General features: G+C 41.5%; 1 protein-coding gene across 1 annotated transcript in view; it reads right to left on the bottom strand.

The window, feature by feature from the left end:
- Positions 1-25,555, bottom strand: part of KIFAP3 (kinesin associated protein 3) — a 198,182-nt gene that overhangs the window by 48,435 nt on the left and 124,192 nt on the right. The window contains exons 16-18 of the mRNA XM_075182739.1: positions 20,283-20,381; positions 9,530-9,615; positions 9,057-9,246 (exon numbers count right to left, since the gene is read on the bottom strand). Coding sequence (XP_075038840.1) covers positions 9,057-9,246; positions 9,530-9,615; positions 20,283-20,381 — 375 coding nt within the window. The remainder of the gene's footprint in view (positions 1-9,056; positions 9,247-9,529; positions 9,616-20,282; positions 20,382-25,555) is intronic.

Genomic DNA, 25,555 nt, shown 5'->3' with positions numbered 1-25,555 from the left:
GCTGATGGAGAACACCAAAATAAATGTAACAAAATATGAGACAATGAACATTTTCATATCCAGCTTGCAGTATGGGAGCTGTGCCCCTGATGTTGCACATAGCATATCTCCAGCTCCCCTTGAGATAAAAAACAATAGGCTCATCTGTCCTTAGAAGGGGGAGAAAAGTAAACACTTCAAAAATACGTGAGAAAGTTAATCAGTAGTGCCTCTCATAGACTAATGGTATAGAATTGTATGCATATGACGTAGGATTCATTTATTCAGTAGGCTATAAAAACTTGTATCTTTGTATCAATAAACTAGAGAATATTCCTTGTATACAGAACTTGGGCTGTGACAATTCTCTCCAGCTGATTGAAGCGCTTCCAGATATACTTGACACCACGCAGACTTGGGTCAGAATTTTAGATCTAACACCCCAAAAAATGTATTTATACACTGAGCAAAACAATTGTTCTAATACTTCTTTATACTCATTTTTATGTTGTGATGTATGTGTGAATCAGCAATACTTTTAAAATGTGGTGTAGAGTCATTCCTGTCTCCCATATTCTTTCAGCATAACTAAGGACACTGGTCTAATAAAATGTGGTGGAATATCAAATTGTTGCTACTATCATCTTGATTGATGGTAATAAAAAGAAAATGTGTCTTAACCCTATCCTGTCAGATATTCTTTGCAGTACATTGCAGGACCTCTCCGAAGCAAGGACCCCAATAAGCAGAATTAATTCCAGATGAGCTTATTTGTATGTCAACATATGTATAAAATAAAGGCAATGCAGATTGCATCAACATATTTACAATCCCATATTATACAGACAAATGTATAAGTTACAGATGAGGTGTTAACACATTGCTGGAATGTTAACAACTCTAAAAATGGTAGGCAAAATAAAAATGAAAATAAAACACAGAAGTTTATAGGTAAAATAAATAATCATACCCAAGGGATATATTAGTAATAGCATTTAAACTGTATGTCATCCAAAGTCTTAGAGGATATGGAAAGAGCTTCCAAGTCATGAGCTGAGGGCAAAATGCTAATGATAGAAAGAAACCACAGTTTTTTGGGCCCTCTTATTTATAGCCCCTCAAAACCAGCAGTCCAGGCAAATTGCTGTTTAACAAATATGGTAGGTCCAAATAATGCAGATCCTCCCTCCCACTGACACGTTAAGCAGCATTGACTGGGTTAAAATTAGGTGCTAAAACACAAAGCCTTCCATAAGGTAGTATATATTTTTTATTTACTACTGGGGTATGCCACAATTGAGAAGGAATGTTTGGCCATTGTGTGGGCAGTGAAAAAGTGTCAAACTTATTTGTATGGACGACATTTTACTGTAGTGACTGATCATAATCCTTTAAAGTGGCTTCAACACACCTTAGAGGAAAATGGTCGTTTGTTGCGCTGGAGCCTTGCACTTCAAATTTATGACTTTGACATAATTCCCAAGCAAGGAAAGGCTCACAGCAATGCGGATGGTCTGTCTCGGCAGGAAGAGCCGGATCACCTCCGGTAACCTAGAATACTGCGGGCCGGGAGCCAAATTGTCGGACATGGCACGCTGGTTGCCACAGGGACAAGGGTGGGGGGGCTTGGAATGTGACTGGATCACTGATAAATAGCTTTTGGTATAAATTTATATAAAGGAAATAGCGCAGGGAGCTTATTTATATAATTGCACATGCAATTATTTTTGATATTGTGAGATAGGAAATCGTTATTTCCGAGACCAGGGTAGAATTTTTTTTTTTTTTTGTTTTAACCTTTCAAAGGCAAATACCTTATTTCTGATGTATAGCTGATACAATAAGTCTTTGTTTTGAAAGCCTTCTGCATATCTTGGTACAAGAAAATGCTTTGTTGTACCTGTCTTTGGGAATGCGTATCCTGCTAGTCTAAAGAGAGAATACATGTTGAATGGATCTTTTGATATGTGAGGCCTTTTGAAGGCAGGAAGGGTTAATTAAGACCTTGTTACTAGATTCCCTGTGTCTAAAGACAAGATGCAAGACATCACTGGATTTGTAAGATATCACAGACAAGTGTAGATATCGTTGGCTTTGTGATGCATGTAAATCTATGTTTTGGTAAACGGGGTTACATCCTGATTCTAAAAATAGCCTGTGTCCAAATCTGTATAAAATGCACTGACTTGTACACTGTAAAGTATCTTTCTGATTTCATCTGACCTGAACGCTGGTACCTTCAATCAGTGTTTGAGCAAATAAACATCACTTGCTTCATAGACCTGCTTGGAAATATCTTCCATGCTGAAAATCCTTTGACCTACAGATAAGACCCAAACTCTAATCCGTTCTCCGACTGATTCTGAGGTTGGACCCAGCTCTCCAGTACCACCGCTCTGCCTGCTACCCATGCAGCCCTGTTCAGTGTGATAGGCCAGGGGGGATCCATCCACAGCAACCCTGATCCATAGTAAGAGGTCAGGAGTATCAGCACAGGTAAGCTAGCAACGAGGTACGCTAGCAGCGTCAGTTACCCAGAAGGAACGTGGTTCTGAGTACCATAAAAGGAGCTCAGTGGTGGCAGCAGGCCCCTCCCACTGCATCAGGAGGGGCATTTTCAGAATAACGAAGAGGGATGGTGGCAAAGTAAGCCCAGCCAGTTCCCAGCAGCAACAGACAGGGTGGCATAGGCGGTCCATCCTGTCACAGTTATGTATTGTCTTTCTTGGAAGGGTAGATTCAACAACAGGTGATACTGTGATATTGCACAGAGCCGTAAATTAGAATTATAGCGCCTGGGGTGAGAAAGACAAATGACACCCCCCTAGCCCTCAATATTAACCAAATGAACCTAAAATATTTCTAAATTGCGCCCCCCTTCAGCGTTGCGCCCCGGGCGGTCGCCCCTGTATCACAGCTCTAGTTACGGCCCTGATATTGTAGTTGGGCTGTAGTTAATATAATAGTGCATGTTGACCCAAAAAGACGGTGATGCCAAGTAATGATCCTATCATAATTGATTGTGGATAATTTGGTCATCAGATAACCATTTTTTCCCCGTGTGATGATGACCACATTAACTGCCTGCAGTGAAGCCCGCCCAAGAGCTGAAGGGGTTGGTTCTCCTCTAATATTGCTTCCCGTGTGTTGCCAATTCAACAATGATCCTATAACCGGACTCACAAGTGGCAGTATGGGCCTCAAGGTTTTGAGATCAGAGCCTTCAGGCATAGATGGCATATGTGTGTTTATGGGAGTGTAATTTTACAAGTAGCCATTAAAGGTAGTATGCAGTAAATATTCTGTTGTTTTTTTTTAATTGATGTTGAAACATTTCAGTGTGCTAAGTTGTCTGTGGACCCAAGCACTTCCACAGTATTCACTGGTATGGCACATTAACATGCATAATACACAGGATCAGTTTGATACAAAGTGATGTTGAAATTTGAAAATGCAATGCTTGGCAAATCATCAGCCCATCAGTGTTGTTCAATGAGTGTTGCATACCCCACCTCCCGATATAGCAGTTTTCTACTCAAATAGGCCACAGGGTGCTCCTGCCCATCTGGCCCCACCCGGGTAAGTATTGCTCCCAGTCCATAATGTGACTCGTCAGTTTGAACAATAAAGTTCTTGTCAAAATTAAGCGCCAACAGTACTGGAGCACGAACTTCCTTTAATGAATGAAATGCCAGCTCACAAGCGGGTGTCCAGTCAACTACTTTGGGGAGTTTCTTCTTAGTGAGATCTGTCAGGGGCTTTGCTACAGTGCTAAAGTCTGGGGCAAAACATCTGTGGTCCCCTGCAGTCGTTAAAAATGTAACATGTACATGTAACTGGGTCATGGGCTGGGGCCAGTCTCGGATTGTCTCTACCTTAGTTGGTTCTGACCTAACCTTTCCTCTCCCCACACGATTACCCAGGTACTGTACCTCTGACATCCCCATCTGGCACTTCTCTGCCCTAACAGTCAAACATGCCCACCCAATGTTCCCTAACACCAGCCCTATTTGCCCCAGATTATCTTCCCAAATCTTACTGAAATTGGAAATGTCCTCTAGGTAACCCTGAACTCTGACTAACTCATCTATAGAAGCGTTAATACAGGGCAAGGGATACGTGTCAGACATGGGCACAGGCAGGGGACCTACTATGTCCACAGCCACTCGCTGAAAAGGTTCCCCAATTTTTGGAAAGGACCTGAGGGGAATACGAACACTGCGGCGCCCAAGACGCTGACACACATCACAGGACAGTAGGCCCGGACGCAATCCGACATTCCAGGCCAGAAAAAGTTCTGTGTCAGGAGCTTCAGTGTTCAGTTTCTGCTCTGGTGTCCTGCCATAGGGATTTCATGGGCAACTGACATTACCTGCGCACGAAAGCCCCGTGGTACCACCAGTTGAACTTCTTCCCAGACTGGTCTATCCCCATCTACCTTAATAGCTACAGATACACTGCAGGGGGGTCTATGCTTGGGTGACTAGGGTCAGTCAAAGTGGGGTCAGTCAAAGGGGTGTCACTGTGGTCAGCTGTACTCACCATTGAAGCTGGCATAATGCTAGGGACAGGAGCATCACCAGGCACCCCCACAAGATCAGGTTGGCAAGAGACAACATCCTCTGCGTTGCTAGGGGACGTAGTCTTTCCAGAGGCAAAGGGCTGGCTGTTCCCTGAAGAAGTAGCAGCTGTGGTCATTTCCTCTGGGCTGTGCAGGTGTAGATCTTGAAGACTGTAGCTTAGCAGCTTGGCTCTGGGTGATAGTGTTGAGAAATCTGGTCACAATTCCACCCCAACATCGTTGCCCAAAATCACATCAGTTGGGAGACCATCAATAACGGCCAACATCTCGCAACTCCTGGCCATCTCCCCAGTCCAGATACACCCTTGCATTTCTTTCTCCAGTCCATCTGCCACAGTAACTTTGGCAGTGCGATCCTGCAATACTGCAGCAGGATCAATAAGATGGGAACTCACAATAGTAATTGAGGCCCCTGAGTCTCTCAGTCCTTCACTCTGTAGGGGTCCCACTTGGACCAGCTGCAGGTTTCCCCACATGTTTTTGGGTGGTCTTTTGGACACACAGGTGACTCTCTCCGCTGAGTCACCTTCAGACACGTCACACTCCATTGGGCTGGCAGGGGTGGAAGCAGTCTCTAATGGCTCACCTACACCAGTTAAGCAAGTCAGCCGGGCCCCAGGACTCGGATTAGGGTAATGAGTCTGGGATGCTGGGGCTGTGGGACAGTCCATCCTTAAATGACCGATTTTCCCGCAGTGGTAGCACTTTCTCTCCAGCCTGGGCTCCGATGGTCTCGGATAACTCCCAGGGACAGGGCGTGGCAGTGGCTGGTGAGGAGTACCCGAAGGTTTAGATACTTGCTTTAGGGGGTGGGTAATAGAGGGGTGTCCCCCTGTTTGTACAGTCCTTTGGGGTTGGCTGTTAGCCTGGCGCTTCTGCCAGTGTGGCCTCACTGTCACATACTGATCCGCCAGCTGGTCGGCTACTTCCATGGTGCCAGGCTTCCTGTCCAGCACCCATTCTGTCACCTCCGGTGCGCACCCTCGATTAAACTGTTCTTGGCACATTAAGTCTATTACCTCATCCAATGTCTGGGCACCTGCTCCGCTCACCCACTTCCTGTTAGACTCCCGCCACAGGTTGGCAAACTCCTCATGGGTGGCGTGGAGGTACTTAGTAAAGTCCAGGAAGTTCAGACAATAGGTCTCTAGTGTAATAGTGTACCATTTAAGGAGTGCCCTTTCCACTGCATCATAGTCCACAGTGACCTCTGTGGGCACCCCACGGTAGTCCTCCACTGCACACCCTTGCAGTGTGGGCACCAGATGCTTAACCCATTCCTCTCTGGTACAGCGTGTAGCCTGCAAGTCCTTAAAAAATATCTGCAGGTGCTCATCAATATTCCCAACACTGTCCTCAAATTTAGGGCAAGGTAGAGATGACAGTCCTGATCCTCTAGGGCCCACTTCCCCCCCTAGGCTGCATGGCTGGTGCCCTACCCTCTTGGCGCCATGCCTTGATGACCTGTGTCCGCTCAGCTGCAGATGCATAGTCCCCTAAGGCCACCAGCTGGATCTTTAGCCCGGCAGCCCTGCGCTCATCATAGGATAGAGGGGCTGTTTGTGCGGGTGAAGTCTGCTGGGTAGAGGTCGCTGCAGTCTGTTGAGCTGGGATCTCTGCTGTCTGGGCATCTGGGGTACCATGCTGTCGGTGCCATTCCCCCAGCGCCTCTCTCATCTCCACCCTGTTTGGCGAATGGCTGATGTAAATGACCTTGGCACTGCACAGAGTCAAGATCCGCCCTGGACACGTTGGTGTAATCAGACATCCTGTGCGTTCTCCTGGCTGCAGTTATTCCTCTCCTGAATAATTTGGCTCTCCTGATTGGTTCATGAAAAGCCACCTGCGATTATCCAACCGCTTGCCACCAGAAATCTGTTACAACGATGGACTGCCTATGCCACCCTCTCTGTTGCTACTGGGAACCAGCTGGGCTTACTTTGCCACCGTCCCTCTTCCTTATTCCGAAAATGCGCCTCCTGCCGCAGTGGGAGGGGCCTGCTGCCACCACTGAGCTCCTTTTATGGCACTCAGAACCACATTCCTTCTGGGTAACTGACGCTGCTAGCGTACCTCGTTGCTAGTGTACCTGTGCTGATACTCCTGACCTTTTACTATGGATCAGGGTTGCTGTGGATGGATCCCACCGACCTATCACACTGACCAGGGCTGCATGGGTAGCAGGCAGAGCGGTGGTACTGGAGAGCTGGGTCCAACCTCAGAATCAGCCGGAGAAAGGATTAGAGTTTGGGTCTAATCTGTAGGTCACAGGATTTACAGCATGGAAGATATTTCCAAGCAGGTTTATGAAGCAAGTGATGTTTATTTGCTCAAAAACTGGTTGAAGGTACCAGCGTTCAGGTCAGATGAAATCAGAAAGATACTTTACAGTGTACAAGTCAGTGCATTTTATACAGATTTGGACACAGGCTATTTTTAGAATCAGGATGTAACCCCGTTTACCAAAACATAGATTTACATGCATCACAAAGCCAACGATATCTACACTTGTCTGTGATATCTTACAAATCCAGTGATGTCTTGCATCTTGTCTTTAGACACAGGAAATCTAGTAACAAGGTCTTAATTAACCCTTCCTGCCTTCAAAAGGCCTCACATATCAAAAGATCCAATCAACATGTATCCTCTCTTTAGACTAGCAGGATATGCGTTCCCAAAGACAGGTACAACAAAGCATTTTTTTGCACCAAGATATGCAGAAGGCTTTCAAAACAAAGACTTATTGTATCAGGTATACATCAGAAATAAGGTATTTGCTTTTGAAAGGTTAAAACAAAAAAATAATAATTTCTAACCTGGTCTCAGAAATAACAATTTCCTATCTCACAATATACACAATATCAAAAATAAGTGCACGTGCAATTATAGAAATAAGCTCCCTGCGCTATTTCCTTTAAATAAATTTATACCAAAAGTTATTTATCAGTGATCCAGTCACAATAACCTTCCAATTTGATTTTAAATAGCAGAAGAAAAAGATTAAATATAGGAATGGGTGATCCATAGATGAGTCTTTATATCAAGAGAATTTTCCGGATTTTAAGATTAAGTCAGACCTTTACTCCTGGTAAACATTAATAATCTCATAGCAAGGCAGGGTCATTGCAGTTCAAATATACTCCCAACTCCTATACTATTGTCAGGTGTTAATAGCTAAAGTACCATTCTCAGAATTCGTAAGCATCCAAAAGTTTATCTGGAATAAAAAGCAACCGAAAACCCGGCTAAGCCTGTTTAAAAAAAAAAACCCTACAAAATATGGAGGTAGAGGTTTCCCAGATGTCAAAAATCATTACTGGGCAGCTTACCTAAGCCAAATTTCAGCCTCTTTTGCTCCACCTGCTACCTTGTCCTGCCTGAACATAGAATCCAAATACCTTAAGTTTTCTCTCTCTAATACATGGGAGCTCTCTAAACAAAACAGAAGGATCTTGTTAAGTCTTGGCCAAAATAAGAGGTAGGAACTAGATAACATCACAATCTCCAAACTTCCCCATTCTACCATTAAGGCATAATCCTGATTTCCACTCAGGTCATCACATACGTTCTCCAAAACTTGGATTACAGATAGAATGCACTTAGTCTCTGACCTCTATGACATGAAATCTTGGTTAACTTTTTACGTATTGCAAAACAAATATACTGACTCAGCCCCAAATTTTATGACTACATCCAGATTCAACATTTCCTAAGAATGTTCCCAATAGGTGAAGCCTACAGTGTACAAAGTGTACTATACCCCTAAAAAATTAGGAATAATGTATAATTTCATCACTTCGGCTTGCTGGAAGGATTGTGGCCACACTGGAACATTCATATATATTTGGTGGACCTGCCCACAAAATGTTCAACTAATGGGATGAAGTTCCGAATATCCTAGCCTCGCTCATTTTGTGTCCGATCTCTAAAGACCCTTAGTCCTTTTTTTTCTGCTACCCCCTGGAGGAAGCAGTAAAACACTCTGCTAAACGGGACTCCCACATCCTGGCTCCAGCAAAATGTCTTGTCAACAAATTATGGAGGCTTCCAAAACCACCCACGTTCCTTCTCTTAAATACATTTAGTTTATCGCCTGCATGGAAGAAATCGCTTACCATGGGAACGATTAAGTTAACAGATTTAACCAGGTTTGGACCCTGTGGTGGTTCCAACAAAGGCAATGCTCACAAATGCCTTCATCAGCATAATCTAGTCCATTATTCCTACATATACATTATATATCTATCTATCTCTAGCTCTCTATATATACACATACATACATATTTATACACACACACACACACACACAATTGAGATACTGATATTCATTTTACTATTGGCTAAAAAATTTAATTATTAAACACATATCTTTAAGTGCGCAGCTACATTTACTTCTTTCACATAAGCTGTATCGGAAGAACAATATTCAGTGCATTATGTAGCCTTTAAAATAAACTGAAAGCATACTATATTACATATTGCTGCAACGTATCACCTGCATTGTAGTACAAGTCAGGTCTTTCCAGTATGTCTCCTTCATGGATAAATGGTTCAATGGGTTCATCTCCATAGAGATATTGCTCATTTTCATCCATTTGTCGACTCTCCACCATTTCAAGCCATTGAGAGTTGTGCCAGCGGAATTTCTCACTCTGTATCTTCTTTGCCCATTCTTCATCATATTCCTGAAAATAAAAACATTAATTATTAAGGTTTAAAAATGTATAACCAAGAATATATGTAGAGAAAAGGACATTGCAACATTAACAGTTTTATTTATTTATTTATCAAGTCCAACTTGAATACCTTGATTGCTCGGGAAAAACAATCTGAAAATCTAATAAAACCTGATTTAGTAATAGGAATACCACCTGTAACATATTTCTGTTGAGAAAAACAAGAATTACTGATAGACAAACACAAGCATTTCAGATGTGCAATTCAAATATTGTGCATAAGCTAACTTACCGCTATGATATCAAGGGTGTTATCACATACTTTTCGTATCTCTGCATTTTTATCATGCATTAAATCTATCAGATAAGCAGGAGCCTCTGCAATGGAGTTAAGGTAAAAATTTTCATACATAACAAATATCTGTTTAGCTATACATATATACAATACATTTTAAAAGATTGTAATACAATTTGCCAGTATATAGCTGAAAATATTACAACACTGTTGTTAAGAAATAGAAAGATGATGTGAAGAGTTTTCTATGTAAAAGTAAAAGCAATAATAGTTAGTAATAAACCATTACAATACAGAAAGGAAAGGGGCTATGAAACATAAGGATATAAAGGAAACAAAAAAGTAAAAGACCCTCTATAGGAAAAAGAATGTCTAAAAACCAAAATGACTGGTATTACTTTAGAAAGAATACAAACCACCATCAATTCAGATCTATTCAAGTTCCGGAGGCACTTTATATACTAAAACATGCATACAAACATATCAAGAAAGTTCCTGTATAAGATGAGACAAGATAATACTTTCCACAGTATTCATCTGCAAAAGAAAAAATACAACAGGACCTTGAAGAACTGTGAAGTGACAGCACATTGTACCTGACCAGATTGTATTTATAGGTCAGCCAATCAGCTCCACTATAATTTGCACAATAGGACTTCTCCCAAGTCCTAGGAATTGGGACCTATGTATTATTTAGAGTCTAGGCCAGTGGTTCACAAACTTTTGCAGTTCGCGGCACCCTTAGAGTCTCCATAATTTTTTCAAGGCACCCCTTCAAAATAATTACCGAGCAGTCCTATTTTCGAAGTAGTTGGGTCAAATTTTTTTAATAAGTTTTTAGGTCAGGACAGAAATACTTATTTAGTTGTATGCAAAAATGCCCCCTCTGCATCCAGTCCCTCTACCCTCTCTCCCGTTGCCCCTTATGCCCTCTCATGCTGACCCCTCTCACGTTGCCCCTTCTGCCCTCTCATGCTGACCCCTCTCACGCTGTCCCCCTCCTCTGCCCCCTCTCACGCTGTCACCTCCTCTGCCATCTCTCACGCTGTCCCCCTCCTCTGTCCCCCTCCCCCCCACCTCTTTCACGCTGTCCCCCTCCTCTGTCCCCCTCCCCCCCACCTCTTTCACGCTGTCCCCCTCCCTCTCACTCTGCCCCCTCTGCTGCGAGCCAGCCATCGAAAAAACAAAGAACACAAACTTACCAATCCGCGCGGCGCCGGGACCCAGCATCCTCCTCTCTCCCACAGCTTGTCACTGACGTCGATTTTCAGTGACAAGCTGCGGGAGAGGGGAGGATACTGGGTCCCGGCGCCGCGCGGATTGGCAAGTTTATGTGTTCTTTGTTTTTGTTCTATGGCTGGTTCGCTGCACCCCTGGGAGCCGCGGTGCACACTTGGGGAACCGCCGGTCTAGGCGCTTAGGCAAGAGAAAACAAGATAAAGATACAATAAACTCAACATTTTTCTTTCTTTGTGTTGTTTGTAGGAAAGTAAATATAAAAAAAAAGTATTTTTTCACATTGTAGATCTATTTGTGTACTACACAGATGGCCATCATGAGTGGTCCCCAGAGGTTTATTTTGCTCTCACCCCATAACTTTCCATTTATATAAATTGTATTGCTGTTTGAGAGGCATGTTCTGATATCAGTAGCTGATGAAGAGTGCTGGTCCTCTATTGTCATTTGGAAGCTCTTGGGGTACTTCTTGTGCTCGAATCTACCTCCAGTGAATGGCGTGGATTTTAAGAGCAACTTCAATGAAGTAATTGAAAGATAAGGTATAATTCTTTTTTTTTAATTTAAAAATGTGCGCAGCTTTTTTTCTAAAGCTTGATTATTGGTTTGTCAAATACTACACCATGAGCGCCCTTTTTCCCATCTAAATAAATGTCTAACAGGGCCATCTTAACAACATTATGGGCCCCCGGGCAAAGCAGTGCACCGGGGGCCCCTAGTTATGAATATGGATATATAGATGTATACAGATACAGATATAGATATAGATATATAGAGATAGATGTACTTGCTCAGTGACCCTTGAAGGTTTTTTTTGAAGGATTATTCATTCTCATTAAGAGCCGTGCCTATGGGGCCTCCTTGCCCGTGGGGCCCCCGGGCAGCTGCCCATCGTGCCCAATGGAAAAGATGGCCCTGTCTGATAATGTAAAGTACTTATACTTTCAGTCTGGAGAGAAAGCGGTGCAAAAGAAGGTGGGGGCAGGAATTTTGAGCACAAACGAGATAAGATCTTATTTGGAAAGATAACAGCATCAATTGTACTGGTTTAAATACGCTCTCTGCCCTGTTTGACATAATCATAGAATGTACATTAGGCCTCGCTCTTTAGAAGTCACTCAGATAAATCAACTGGGAAAGTTTTCAAAAAAACAAAACAAAAAAAACTAATATTATGGCTTTAACTTCTATCTAGGCTACCTGAACAATGCAGAAAACGAAACAAAAACAAAAAAAAAAAAAGAAATAAGCTCCACACTATGTGAGTTATGATATCAAACAGACGAGCAGTTTGAAACATAAATTAGGATAACGCTGGAGTTATAATTTCCTAAATGTTTGACATATGGAAAAACTGCAACTGACAAACATAGGTAGAGCTCCTCTGGACAAAAGACAGCAGCACAGGGAATCTTGGTTCCCTTCTGTGTGGAAAGACTAACAACCTATGACTCAAAAGCATCCACACAGCAGACATGACTAACTATATCACAAAACTATATGTAATGTAATCCCGATGCAGGAAATTTTGGTGCACAGTCAAGCAATAATTTTATTGCCTAGGTTGAATTTTCTTTATTGATGAAAAATGCAAGCTTTAAAAACAATAAAATAATATAGACTAGTACAATTAATGATGCAGGTCTCACGTCTATTCTTTGGCACTGCTTATCAGATTACATAAAGATGATTTGTGATGTCACTGATAAATTAACTCAATTGAAGGTCCGTTAAATATATTTCAAATATACAGTTTTGTGTATGGAACTCAATAGAACCACATTCAAGACCAAGCTTCCAAAAAGATTTGAGGAAAAAAATTAAAATAAATGTTGCATCACTAGTTTATTTCCTATTTTGGCAGCTTAGCCAGAGCGCAGGGAGGAAAACTTAGATAAGTACCCTGGTTGGAATCATACCTATAGTCCTAGCGCCGTGAGGCAGCAATGCTGTCCACTGCGCTCCCTCTTTAAATAAAAAATTAACAAATCCAGCAGGTAGTCTTAACAACTGAGATGTTGTCATTGTTGATTACAACAAACACAAAGGGTTTAGGAAAACCAAATTGAGAAACTGTTAATAATGTAGAGGAAGCTTATTTTCATGCACACTGCCAAACTTAATTTAAAGCTTAATAAAAATAAAATAGTTTCTTAAAATGAAAGATTTCCTTTAAAAGCATATATTATACTATCTTATTTATTAACTATAATTTACAATTTTAGTATATATAGTAAATGTTATGGTGCTTTAGGCCATTTTAGACCTAATTGCCCAGAAGTAGTGGCCAAAGAGAGCGCTGATCCGATCATCATCTTATCGGGATCTATTAGATGTCACTTGGGACTGCACACTTGGCAAACTTGCCTTTACAAGCCATCGCCTCTTTAAATTTTACCTGCAAAGTCGCCGATTTCTGGCGAATTGAAAAAAATCGGAGTTCATACATTTACCCCCTAGTCTTTGTTTGGCACTGTCAGACTTATGTACAGTCATGGGCAAAAGTTTTGAGAATGACACAAGTATTTGTTTTCACAAAGTTTGCTGCTTCGGTGTTTTAGACCTTTTTGAAAGATGTTGCTATGTTATACTGAAGAAAAATTACAAGCATTTCATATGTGCATTTTATTGACAATTATATTAAGTTTATGCAAAGAGTCAATATTTGCAGTGTTGACCCTTTTTTTTTTTTTTTGAAGACCTCTGCAATTCGCCCTGGCATGCGGTCAATCACTTTCTGGGCAACATACTGACTGATGGCCGCCCATTCTTGCCTAATCAATGCTTGGAGTTTGTCAGAATTTGGGGGCTATAATTTGTCCACCTGCCTCTTGAGGATTGACCACAAGTTCTCAATGGGATTAAAGTCTGGGGAATTTCCTGGCTATGGACCAAAAATCTCGATGTTTTGATCTCCGGCCAACTTAGTTATTTTTGCCTTATGGCAAAAGTGATAATCAAGCTGGAAAAGGCATTGTTTGTCACCAAACTGTTCTTGGATGGTTGGGAGAAGTTGCTCTTGGAAAAGGTTTTGGTACCATTCTTTATACACATGAATGGTCTCAGGATGCTTTACTGTTGGCATGGCACAGGACTGATGGTAGCGCTCATCTTTCCTTCTCCGGACAAGCGTTTTTCCAGATGCCCCAAACAATCTGAAAGGGGATTCAGAGAGAAAATGACTTTACCGCAGTCCTCAGCAGTCCAATCCCTGTACCTTTTGCAAAATATCAGTCTGTCTGTGATGTTTTCTGTGGATAAAGGTGGCTTCTTTACTTATCTTCTTAACACCAGGCCATCCTCCAAAAGTCTTTGCCTCACTGTGCGTGCAGATGCACTCACACCTGCCTGCTGTCATTCCTGAGCAAACTCTTCACTAGTGGTGCCCGATCCCGCAGCTGAATCAACTTTAGGAGACGGCGCTTGCTGGACATTCTTTGGTGCCATTAAGCCGCCTTCACAACTATTGAACCTCTCTCCTTGAAGTTCTTGATGATCCGATAAATAGTTGATTTAGGTGCAATCTTACTAGCAGCAATATCCTTGCCTGTGAATCCCTTTTTGTGCAAAGCAGTGATGACTGCACGTGTTTCCTTGCAGTAACTATGGTTAACAGAGAAAGAAAATGATTTCAAGCACCACCCTCCTTTTAAAGCTTCCAGTCTGTTATTCTAACTCAATCAGTATGACAGAGTGATAGCAAGCCTTGTCCTCATCAACAGTCTCACCTGTGTTAACGAGAGAATCACTGACCTGATGTTAGCTGATCCTTTTGTGGCAGGGCTGAAATGCAGTGGAAATGTTTTTGGGATAAAGTTCATTGTCATGGCAAAGAGGAACTTTGAAATTAATTGCAATTCATCTGATCACTCTTCATGACATTCTGGAGTATTTGCAAATTGCCATCATTAAAACTGAGGCAGGAGACTTTGTGAAATATAAGTGTCATTCTCAAAACATTTGGCTATGGCTGTACAGACAAATTTTATAGCTAGATCAATGAGTGTATGGCTAACCTCTGGTCTTACTAGAAATTGGAAGCTAACAGACAACAGATGCAGACCTAAAGGGCAAATAACTATGGAAACCCTCACAGGTGTGTCAGTCACTAATGCAGTCATTTTGATGGCCATAGACTGCTTAGATTATTTAGATTACTTATATTAAATATAAACAGTGAATGGCTTTTTACTGACTTTAGAGCTGCCAAAGTTGTGCAGCCCAATATTACTACAACAGGGAAAACTTTAAAATCAAAGATATCATTACTTGTAACACAGAAGAAGTAATTAACCTATTGGAGTGTTCTTGCGACTTCCAATATGTAGGAAGAACTAAAAGGAAGCTAAAAGCTAGAATATCAGAACAAATATGAAACATAAAAACAGGTTTAACCTCCCACCGCGTTTCAAATCACTTCCTTGAAAAGTACAACAAAGACCATCAGGTTTAACTTTCCTGGGTGTTGAAAAAGTTTCAAGAAATTGGAGAGAAGACGACTTTATAGCTGCCATGTCCAAAGCATATTTGAATTAAATACTTTGACTTCAGTAGGATTAAATAAGGAGCACCAAGGAATGGAAGCAGACATATCCATAAAGAAGAAACTATAGGGTATAGTACAGGGTAAGGGTATCCTTTTCTTCGTGACTTATTGCTGGCATACTACTATGTCCAACCATTTATCCATAAAAAGCTATAAACATGTTTACCATACCACTGAGATTTTATAAAGATAAATTTTTTTTCTATCCTTTTTTTTCCCATCTCTAGCCCCTTTTTTTTGTCACCATTATCTAGTTCCCTTTACATATCCATTTACAGTGCTACAACGCAATCCAGATATTTACTGCTACATATCAGTGCACTTTATTTGCTTTTCACAGATATATTTAAAATTAAAGCTGCAAGATCTGATTTTCAGGAGTGCAGTTTATTTCTTTTTACAATACTACTACATATTCCATTTGATATTAAAGAATATGTCCATATTTTGTGTACTTTATTTAAAAGTTGTAAACTTGTTTGCTAGTGGAAACCCTGTTATAGCATATTACACTTCAGGGGAAATTTACCAGTTACCCAAGTTGTGTCGTTTCCTCCTAACCACTGTATGCATGCAGCTTGTCCCCAATGCAATGTGATTTGCCAAATATCACTGGCCCTGAAATTACAGCAAAAAAATAGATTTTTGCAGTTGGAATTTGTAAGTTCAATAAAATCAGAACATCTCAGTGCACTACACTGTATCTGCAGCCATTCTCTATATAGATGACATACAAATGTATATAAAATTTTTTTTTTTATTAATAATATGATTATTAGGATTATCAACAATACGAGTCCATCACCAAAGAGGTCTTGTTTGTTAGTGGAATCCCTGTTATTAGCATAATACACTTCAGGGGGAATTTAAAAAGATGTGTCACTTGTTTCCTCCTAACCACTGTATGCATGCAGTTAGTCCCCGCTGCAATGTAATTTGCCAAATATCACTGGCCTTGAAATTACAGGAATAAATTGATCTTTGCAGTAGGAATTTGTAAGTTGCTGACAATGGCAGATGTCATGGGAGTGACTGAGTGTAGAGCACATACAGTGTTAAAAAACAGATTAGACATTTAAATTTAAGGTAAGCATCAGGTACATTCTACCAGAAAGTGTATCCAACACACTATAGCAGCAATGCAGGGGCTTAATTCTATAAAAAAAAAAAAAAGAGCCTTTGAGACCACTTTCACAGTTGTCCCTGCAATATCCCAGGTTTTTCAAGCCAGGTTTTTGTGGTGTCACAGAGCATCCCAGCTCAGAGACCCCGTTCACACTGCACCTTTGACCTGCGAATTTCCCGGGTTGATCCCGTTTATACTGAACCCGGGTCTGCCCTGACAATAAGTGTGAGTCAACACAACAGGGACTTTGATTGGCTGAAAAATGGTGAGGTAATTTAAAGGGGACTTTTATTTGCGCACAAAGATGAAGCCAAAGTGGATGGCGACTGTTCACAGCATTGCTTTAATCATGGCCGACAAGTTACTATTGTATAGCCAGGAGTTCCTGTTTCATTGCAATTTTTGGCTTTTATAAAGCAAACAAGAGCTTGATGCAGCTGCTTACCCTGTGCTACCTTGTCATTTCAGGAGGAGAAAGGAGCAATTTTGGCAGAGAGGGAGAATACACAACGTCTTTACGACGTGGGTATCCACAGTGTGCAGGAGCCATAGACGGGACATCCATCCCTATCATTGCCCCCACAGAAAACACTGCTGATTTTTACAACTGCAAAGGCTGGCATTCCATCATTATGCAAGCTGTACTCAACCATAACGATTGGTAACCATCATTTTTTATTTTAATGTGACTGTGTCTTATGATGTGTATTGTAAGACAAAGCTAAATATATTATATTTTTAGTTTCACAGATGTGTTTATTGGCTGGCCTAGACGTTCCCATGACGACAGAGTTCTGGCTAATTCTGATCTATACCAGATTGCAGAGGAGAGGCCAAATCCCTGGTTGTTCCATAGAGAGGTAAATATCTATACTTTTTTAAAGATGCTTTTCTCAGCTAGCGAATACATTCATGTATTTTTTGCAATTTGTTTACTGTCCCTGGTCATTTGTAGATGTTCCGCATTCCAAATACAATTAAAACATATAGCAGTAGGTGCATTGTTTTCTGTAACCAACATTTGGGTAGCGTGTATGGTTTTTTTTTTTGGAGCTAGACATTCGAGATTGCAAGATCTATATGTGTACTGACTGCTGTGAAAGTTCCAATATTCTCAGTGAAGCACTACAGAAATTGAATCGGTTTTATTTCTTTACAGAAATTCAAGATCGTGAATGGTGTGGAGATCCCAGTAAACATAATCAGAGATGCTGCTTACCCTTTATGGTGATGGTTGATGAAGGGCAACACAGCAACATCAACTTTTGGAGCAACAAATTAGATTCATCCATACCCTCAGCTTTGCTCGGATGGTGGTAGAAAATGCCTTTGGACGATTGAAAGGACGTTGGCAGTGTTAACTGAAGCACAACGGCATTGATACCAAACTTGTGCCCCATGTAGTAGCCGCTTGCTGTATTTTACACAATATTTGTGAAATATAGAAAAAGCAGTTTCCACCAGAGTGGAACGTACAGGACTCTGAACTACATGTGCTGTCTGTGGATTCCACAACTTATGAGGGAGAATGTACAAATACTTCTGCAGAACTCATTCGTATCACCATCACCGCCAATCTGTCATCAGTAATCGAGTAGAGCGGACAAAGGGTTACCTGAACAAAATATTTTTATTCAAAGTGTAAAATACTTTTTGTAAAGGGTACTTATTTCATCATAAGTACCAATAGAAATAACAAAGGTCTGTATATGATAGCACTTACAAAAAAAAATATATACAAATATAGAGTTTAGACACACGTGTCAATACAGTAGCACAAGATGAAACTTTTACATGAGTCAATAAGGTAGTGCAAGATAAAACTTTTTGAAGACCTTACATTATAAATATTTTAAATATAGAAAACATTTTAAATATTGTTGCCTTAAACACAGGCAAACATTATAACTGTACTGTACATAATTTCATTACCTATAACGGACGGCAATGTGGGTACTCAGGGTTATGTGTAGTAGACGGATACTCTGGGTTATGGGTTGTAGCCGGGTACTCAGGATTATGTGGAGTGTTTAGTGGCGTACCTGAGTTAGGGGGAAATATTTGTTACCCTCTGTTATATAAAGGGTAAGGCCCCTCACCGTGGTACAGAGGTTGTGGTTGAAATTGTGCAGGTCTGTGCAGTCTTGGCATCAGGCGATCTAGGTAAGCCATCATAAATTTGCTGTTTTCCCTCAGAATCCACTCCTGCATACCCATTATTTGGGTAATGAAAGGGTCCTGCAGTTCGCGCTCATTATACATGAAGCGTTTCAGACGAGCGTCTTCTGGGGGCCGCCATAGCCATATCCATTTCCTTGAGCTCTTCTACCATTACTGATGGCTTTTGTTGCTTGTTCCATATTATTTAGTTTCTTCTTCCTTTTAGGAACATTGTAAACTACAATTGGGAAAAAGAAAGGAAATGCATTAGGGCTACAGAGGATGAATGAATATTGCTGATGAACAGCAGTGTTGTAAGATGATATGAGCTGAGGCTTCCACCCTCCTGCACACTAGCTTAATGCTGCAAAATATACGTGTTCATGTTTCAATATGTTTTTACTTTTAGCTTTGGAGTTTTGTTTAGCTTTTAGTTTAGTAATGTTAAACTTTCATATATTTATTTCATTTACTTTAAAATTTTTAAAATGAATAAACTTACTGTTTGAATGCAACGTTGGGGTCTGCGTCGATGGCGAAGGTTGTGTTGCTGGCAACAGTTGTGTCTCTTGCAACGTTTGTGTATCTGGTAATGGTTGTGCCGCTGGCAAAGGTTGTGAGTCTGCCAATTCCTCTGCTGACATATTCATGGTTTCACTGTTCACATTTGAACACTCCAAATCAGCATGTTCTTCCAGCGAAACATCAGTGAGGGCACGCTTGACTGACTGCTTTCAGCTGTTGGACTGTGAGCATCACGTCAGCTTGATGATAGTGCTATGGGATTTGCCAGGGCAGAGTTGCCGAACACCACGTTACATTGGTCATAAAATGGCCATTCCATACGGGCAGCACCACTCTTTCTCTGGTTGTGGTCATGGACTTTGGAGTATTGTTTTCGAAGTGACATTAAATTATTTACCACCTGTTGTTGGCTACAATTTATCCCACGCTCTGTTAGTATTTTTGCTATGTTATAGGCACTGTTGCATCCATTGCAGCGCCTGTGATCTGTTTTTTTTTATTTCCTCATCGCCTCTAATCGCCAGCAGCTCACGCACCTCTTTCTCTAGCCAGTGTGCCTTGCTTTCTCCTATCTCTCTTCTCTGCAGTATTGAAATTAGCGTCCCTAATCCCCCCAATCAGCTTCTTTGTGTGAGACCCGGGTTGAAAAACACGGGTCGCACCATTCACACGGCAGGCGACCTGGGGCTGACACAGGAATAACCCTGCAAAAGTGATTTTGCACTAACCCCCTTTCACACTGAGCCACAACCTAGGTCTTCGGAACACGCCCTGGCAAAAACCCGGGTTTATAGGAAGTGTGGGGTATTAGTAAACTCCAGAAAAGGTCAACATTATGTTATGTTGACAACATAACATTTAATAATTTAACAAACATAGGCTGTGACGAATTAAAGAGATATTGAATGTTTTTCACATCCACAAATATTCAGTAAAATTGTTTCTGGATTTGTTTAATGTCTTTAAAAATACAGAGATTTAAAGTATAAAACTATACCTTAACAATTCTGAACAATATACCTCTTCTTCCATTACGTTCCTCTTCAACTATCTTATACTAAAGGATATATAGATATGAAGACAGACCACCTAGGTTTCTCTTTATATTATATTAACAAATAACCTGCCTGCTTGCAGCATTAGGATAAAAAGGATACGTGTTTCTTTTATGATGACATCCCTCGTTGCTTGGTGGAAAACCATTTGGTAAAAAACATACACAATTTGACAAACAAACTCATCATCTTCTTGCTGTGCTGAAAGGCATAAGAACAGTTTAAATTAGAAAACTATTTCTGGGATACTAAAACAGGAGCTTGGACATACAAGAGATGTCTTTATATTTGATTACTTTTATTTTTAATCACTTTTCTTTATTTTCCTGTGCTATTATTCCTTTTGTATTGCTTTTATCTACATCTATTCTGCAGGCTGCTACTAGATTAAAAAAAAAACAACTTAAAACTGTAATATACTCATGCCAACTGAGAATTCTATAAGTCTGAGAACAAGTATAACAATAAAATATAACTAAATGATAATTGCTTAAAATACTACATTAATACTGAAAATATTTTTTTCGAGGATACATGTTTACTAATTCCATTCTATATTTGATCATAGAAAAACTTCTTTCCATTGCTTACAATTTATAGTTATTTTAGATCTTTTTCTCTGAATATAGTGGAGGACACCAAGACCATGTGCTATAAAGACTCCAATTAAGACACTGGTACTTTAAAAAAATCTTTATTTCTTTTGCTCCTCCCTTGTCTCTTTCCCAATCCTGTACGCCACAGTCATTTTATTAACCAAGCCCCGCAGGACAGAATCCGAGAAAAGTAAACTAATGTGAACCACTGTGTCGCACCACCCACAAAACACTTAGCGATGTAATAAAATGAGCCTTTACAATATGAGGAACAGGTTTCCCCAGTCCAGTACAACCATGATGAAACACCAAACTGATCCATCTAAATATAAATCAGTCCTGATGCCAGCCAATCTCTTTAAAAGCATTGTGGAGTTGTCCTGCCATCTATTCTTCTAATTTATCTACTGCCCTGACAACACACAGTAAGAGAACAGATCAGTCTTCCTCTGAGGACTGACTGACCCTATGCTGGCATCAGGATGTCCTTATCTAAGTGAAATCATAACCACCTTAAACTGAAAGGGTAAAAGTATACAAAGAACAGCCCTACCCTCAAAAAAAACCAAACAGATGTAAGTAGAGCTGCACAACAGATACCCTCCGGACGGAGAAAATGGGAAGAAGGGAAACAGCCTACCGTGTGATAAACACGGAGCTCAGTGGTTCAAAATGAGTCAGTTGTAATGTCTTCAAACCTAAATTCAAGTCCCAATGACCAATATGGGATTAAAATGGTGGTCTCAAATGCACCAACCCCTTTAAGAAGACCTCTGTTTCCTTTCAGAAGAGTTCAACAATCTTACAGAGTGCAGATAACTTCCTTTAAAACAGTGGGGGATGAACCAAATGAAAGAAACTGGAAACTTCCTAATTTCACAGCAAGAAAGTCTTCTACGATAAGAACCTTGAACTCTAAGCATGACCTCGATTTTCTAAGAATTATGGCTTCAACTATCACAACAGTGAAGCCAACTGTGCCAATCCCTTAAGGCAGTGGTTCCCAAACTTTTGCAGTTCGTGGCACCCTTAGAGTCTCCATAATTTTTCAAGGCACCCCTCCAAAATAATTACCGAGCAGTCCTGTTTTAGAAATAGTTGGGTCAAAAAAATGTAATAAGTATTTAGGTCAGGACAGAAATACTTATTTAGTTGTATGCAAAGATGCCCCCCTCTGCATCCAGACACTCTGCCCCCTCTGCATCCAGACACGCTGTCCCCTTTGCATCCAGACACGCTGCCCCCTCTGCATCCAGACACGCTGTCCCCCTCCTCTGCCACGCTGTTCCCCCTCCTCTGCCCGCTGTCTCCCTGTTCCCCCTCCTCTGCCCTCTGTCACGCTGTCCCCCTCTGCCCTCTGTCACGCTGTCCCCCTCTGCCTTCTGAAATGCTGTCCCTCTCCTCTGCCACGCTGTCCCCCTCCTCTGCCCTCTGCCATGCTGTCCCCCTCCTCTGCCACGCTGTCCCCCTTCCTCTGCCACGCTGTCCCCCTTCCTCTGCCACGCTGTTCCCCTTCCTCTGCCACGCTGTTCCCCTTCCTCTGCCACGCTGTTCCCCCTCCTCTGCTCTCTGAAATGCTGTCCCCCTCCTCTGCCCTCTGCCACGCTTTCCCTTTTCTCTGCCCTTTGCCACAGGGGTGCCGCAGGCCAGCCAGGGAAAAATCAACAAAACAAAAACTTACAAATTCGCCGGTCCCCAGCATCCTCTTCTCTTACGCTGCGTGAGAGAGGAGGATGTTGGGTCCCGGCGCCCAGCAGATTTGTAAGTTTTTGTTTTGTTGGTTTTTCCCTGGCTGGCCCCGCGGCACCCCTGGGAGCCGCGGCACACAGTTTGGGAACCGCTGCCTTAAGGTCAAAGGGTAAGCAGTACCTTCCCTAGGGGAACACTTTGCGATAGACTCATCCACATCTTTAGATTGTCTGTGTACTATGACCATTATAGACAGTGCGGTGACACAAACACCAGGACCCTCTTTATGGAAACGCGAGATAAATCAGATACAAATGTCATGGGACCAAGACAGGGATTACAGAAAATGCCTGTGGATCCCAGGTCCTTGAGCCAATCACTCCATCTACAGAATCAACCAATGTCAAGGTTCAGATGACCCCATTCTGACCACAATCTCTCGAAGATGTACTGGTTGAAGATCATTTTCCCAGATGCAGAATGTGTTTGCTAAGAAAATTAGGCCTCCCGAATTTCACCTCTAGTATAAACACTGACAATATTGCGAATACATATATAGTGTTGCCGTGTTCCTGGTGGTCCCTAGATTGAATGTAAGCTCTTGAGCTTACCTAATGATTAATGTATGCCACTGTGGTAGCATTCTGAGACTGAACGCCTGAGTCTTTTTCCTGCAAGAACAGTTGTCCCTGAACCAAAGCATTAAACACTGTCCTAACTCTAGGCCATAGATAGGAAGCTTGGACTTTTTGACCTACAACCCCCTGAGGAGTGAGCAACAAGCACTTGGAAACTGAGAAAACCATAAAAAGCTTAAGCTAAAATGTAACACTTCCCATTTCAAGAAAAGTTTCATTTTGAATGCATAAATTGAACCCTACAACTAAACATGATTGTATCTGAAGCAGAGTCTGGATCACTGGCTAGCTTAAGAGATCATCTAAGTAATAGGAGAGCATTATCCCCACAGACCTCTGAAGTGCAGCTGTTCAGGGGCTGTTGCTAGTCCACAGCAGAGCCCAAAACTGGAAGTGGAGAGACCAAACCACGGACTTGAGAAATGGTGACCCTTCCAGATTACAACATGCAACCTTGATGGGTAAGGACTTGCCTCATTCTATACTGTATAAGACAGCTTTCAAGGACTCCATCTTGAACATGTTCACCAATACAAGAACTTGAGGTTCAAAATCACAATAGGTTTTGAACCAGCACAGGCTTGAATAACCCCCCCCCCCCACCTTATTATACAGGCACTGGGGTGAGTATACAGTGATTACAAAGCCTTAATCGCTTCTCGCAAAGTCTGATACTTCATCCAGTCCATATGCAAGACCAGTATGGAAAAAGCAGCTGATGGAGCTCTGAGGAGGACAATCAATCCCCCAACCATAATGTCCCTTATCTGGGAATCTGAAGTGGAATACAACCAATAATCCTGAAAAAGAAGCAAACAAGCTCCCACGCCAGACTCTGCTGGCTGGACTGATAGCTTGTCATGCAGACAATTGTCTGAGGCCTTGTATGCTGCATGATTTACGGGCTTTAATAGTCAAGGCTATTTTGATAGGAGTGGTAGATAGCAGCATATTCGAGGAAATCAGTAGAGGTACGAAATGTATGCCAGTAACGTTCTGCTTTACGAAAAAGTTTTTCTTTAACTTAGAATTTTTACTTGACAAGCATGAGTGACAAACATGATTGAAGAATTAACAGGAAATGAAAATCCAGTTGCAGTTACAATAAGAAAAATAAATAAAAAAGAACCATATGTAGCACAACATGGAAACAAATATACAAACTGAAGTATGAAACAAGCCAAATGCAATACATTAAGAGGACAAAGGGTGGATGGGGGTTGCGTGTGTGGGGGTGGGGTTGTCAGTGGAAAAGAGGAGCGGGAAAATAAGTCTGTTAGGTGAAAGGAGATAAAGGGGTGTAACGCAGTGTCAGCAATGAAGAGCGGATTTCAAGGAAGGGAAGGCCAGCTTCGCCGAGTGAGTATCGGTATCTTGGATATACGAGAACGTTTTTGAAGATTTTGTGTTACCACTGAGTATGAAGATTCACTGGAGCTACTTCAAAGATTGTCTGCTAGGGTTTGGTGAAAATGAGGCACTTCCATACCAGGGCAGGAGAATGTAGAAATTGGGGAGAGAATGTGTTGGAGAGAGGAGAAAAACTGTTGAAAATTAATAGTTTAGATTTCTGCGGGGTTGCACTCTTACACCACTATCCGGTGACTTTTTCAACCCACTCTAAATATGTATACAATCACATCCTAATTGCAGCCAAAGTGCCATAGCCCAAGCGTGGAAAGTCCCCCCCCCCTAACTTAAAAAAAGGTTATAGATGAAGTACAAGTTAGTTTTGTGATGGAGACCCTGGGCATGCCTTACTCCACAGCCCTGTACTCTCCACTGCTAAAATGGATGAATTGGCACTTGTATGTAACTGAGGGTGAAGGAGCTCCAGTGCCAACACCATGACCAAACCCAACATTTTCAATAATTCTGCCTTTAACCTTAACAAGCCCCTGCAGCTCTCACTGGAAGACACCACCAGTACTAACCAATCTTAGGGCAACCCTACATAAATGTAACTCTAAATGATTATTTATGTGTCTAGATAACATATAAAGTAATTGCTGGCTAAATATATTGTGCCCCTAACCCCCCCCCCCCCCCACTCTGTACCCCCTATTGTTTATTTTTCATATCCCCTCTTATTTCCGTACCCCACATATTTCATAAACTTCAGTAAAAACGATTGATATTAAAACAAAAAAGAAAAAAAAAACCACACCCATATCTGCGGGTATGAGGCCTGGTAGAATTTGACAGCAGAGGGGTTAAAGTACTGGGGGTGAGCGTGTAGTTGATAAGGTGATGATCCAAGAGGGGGAATAGAGTGTTTAGGAAACCAGAACCTGATCATTCTGTAGAGAAAACAAGATCAAGGCAGTAACCATCCCAATGAGCAGAGGATTCAACCAACTGGGAGAGGTCAAGAGAGGAGGTTAGAAAAAGTACTTTGGAAGCAGAATCGGAATGTGGATTAGCAATGGGAATGTTAAAATCACCCGTGATG

This window comes from Mixophyes fleayi, chromosome 8, assembly GCF_038048845.1.
Source record: "Mixophyes fleayi isolate aMixFle1 chromosome 8, aMixFle1.hap1, whole genome shotgun sequence".
NCBI classification, from domain to species: Eukaryota; Metazoa; Chordata; class Amphibia; order Anura; family Limnodynastidae; genus Mixophyes; species Mixophyes fleayi.
Note: the sequence above shows the minus strand (reverse complement) of the source record. Positions and strands in the feature narration are given on the sequence as shown.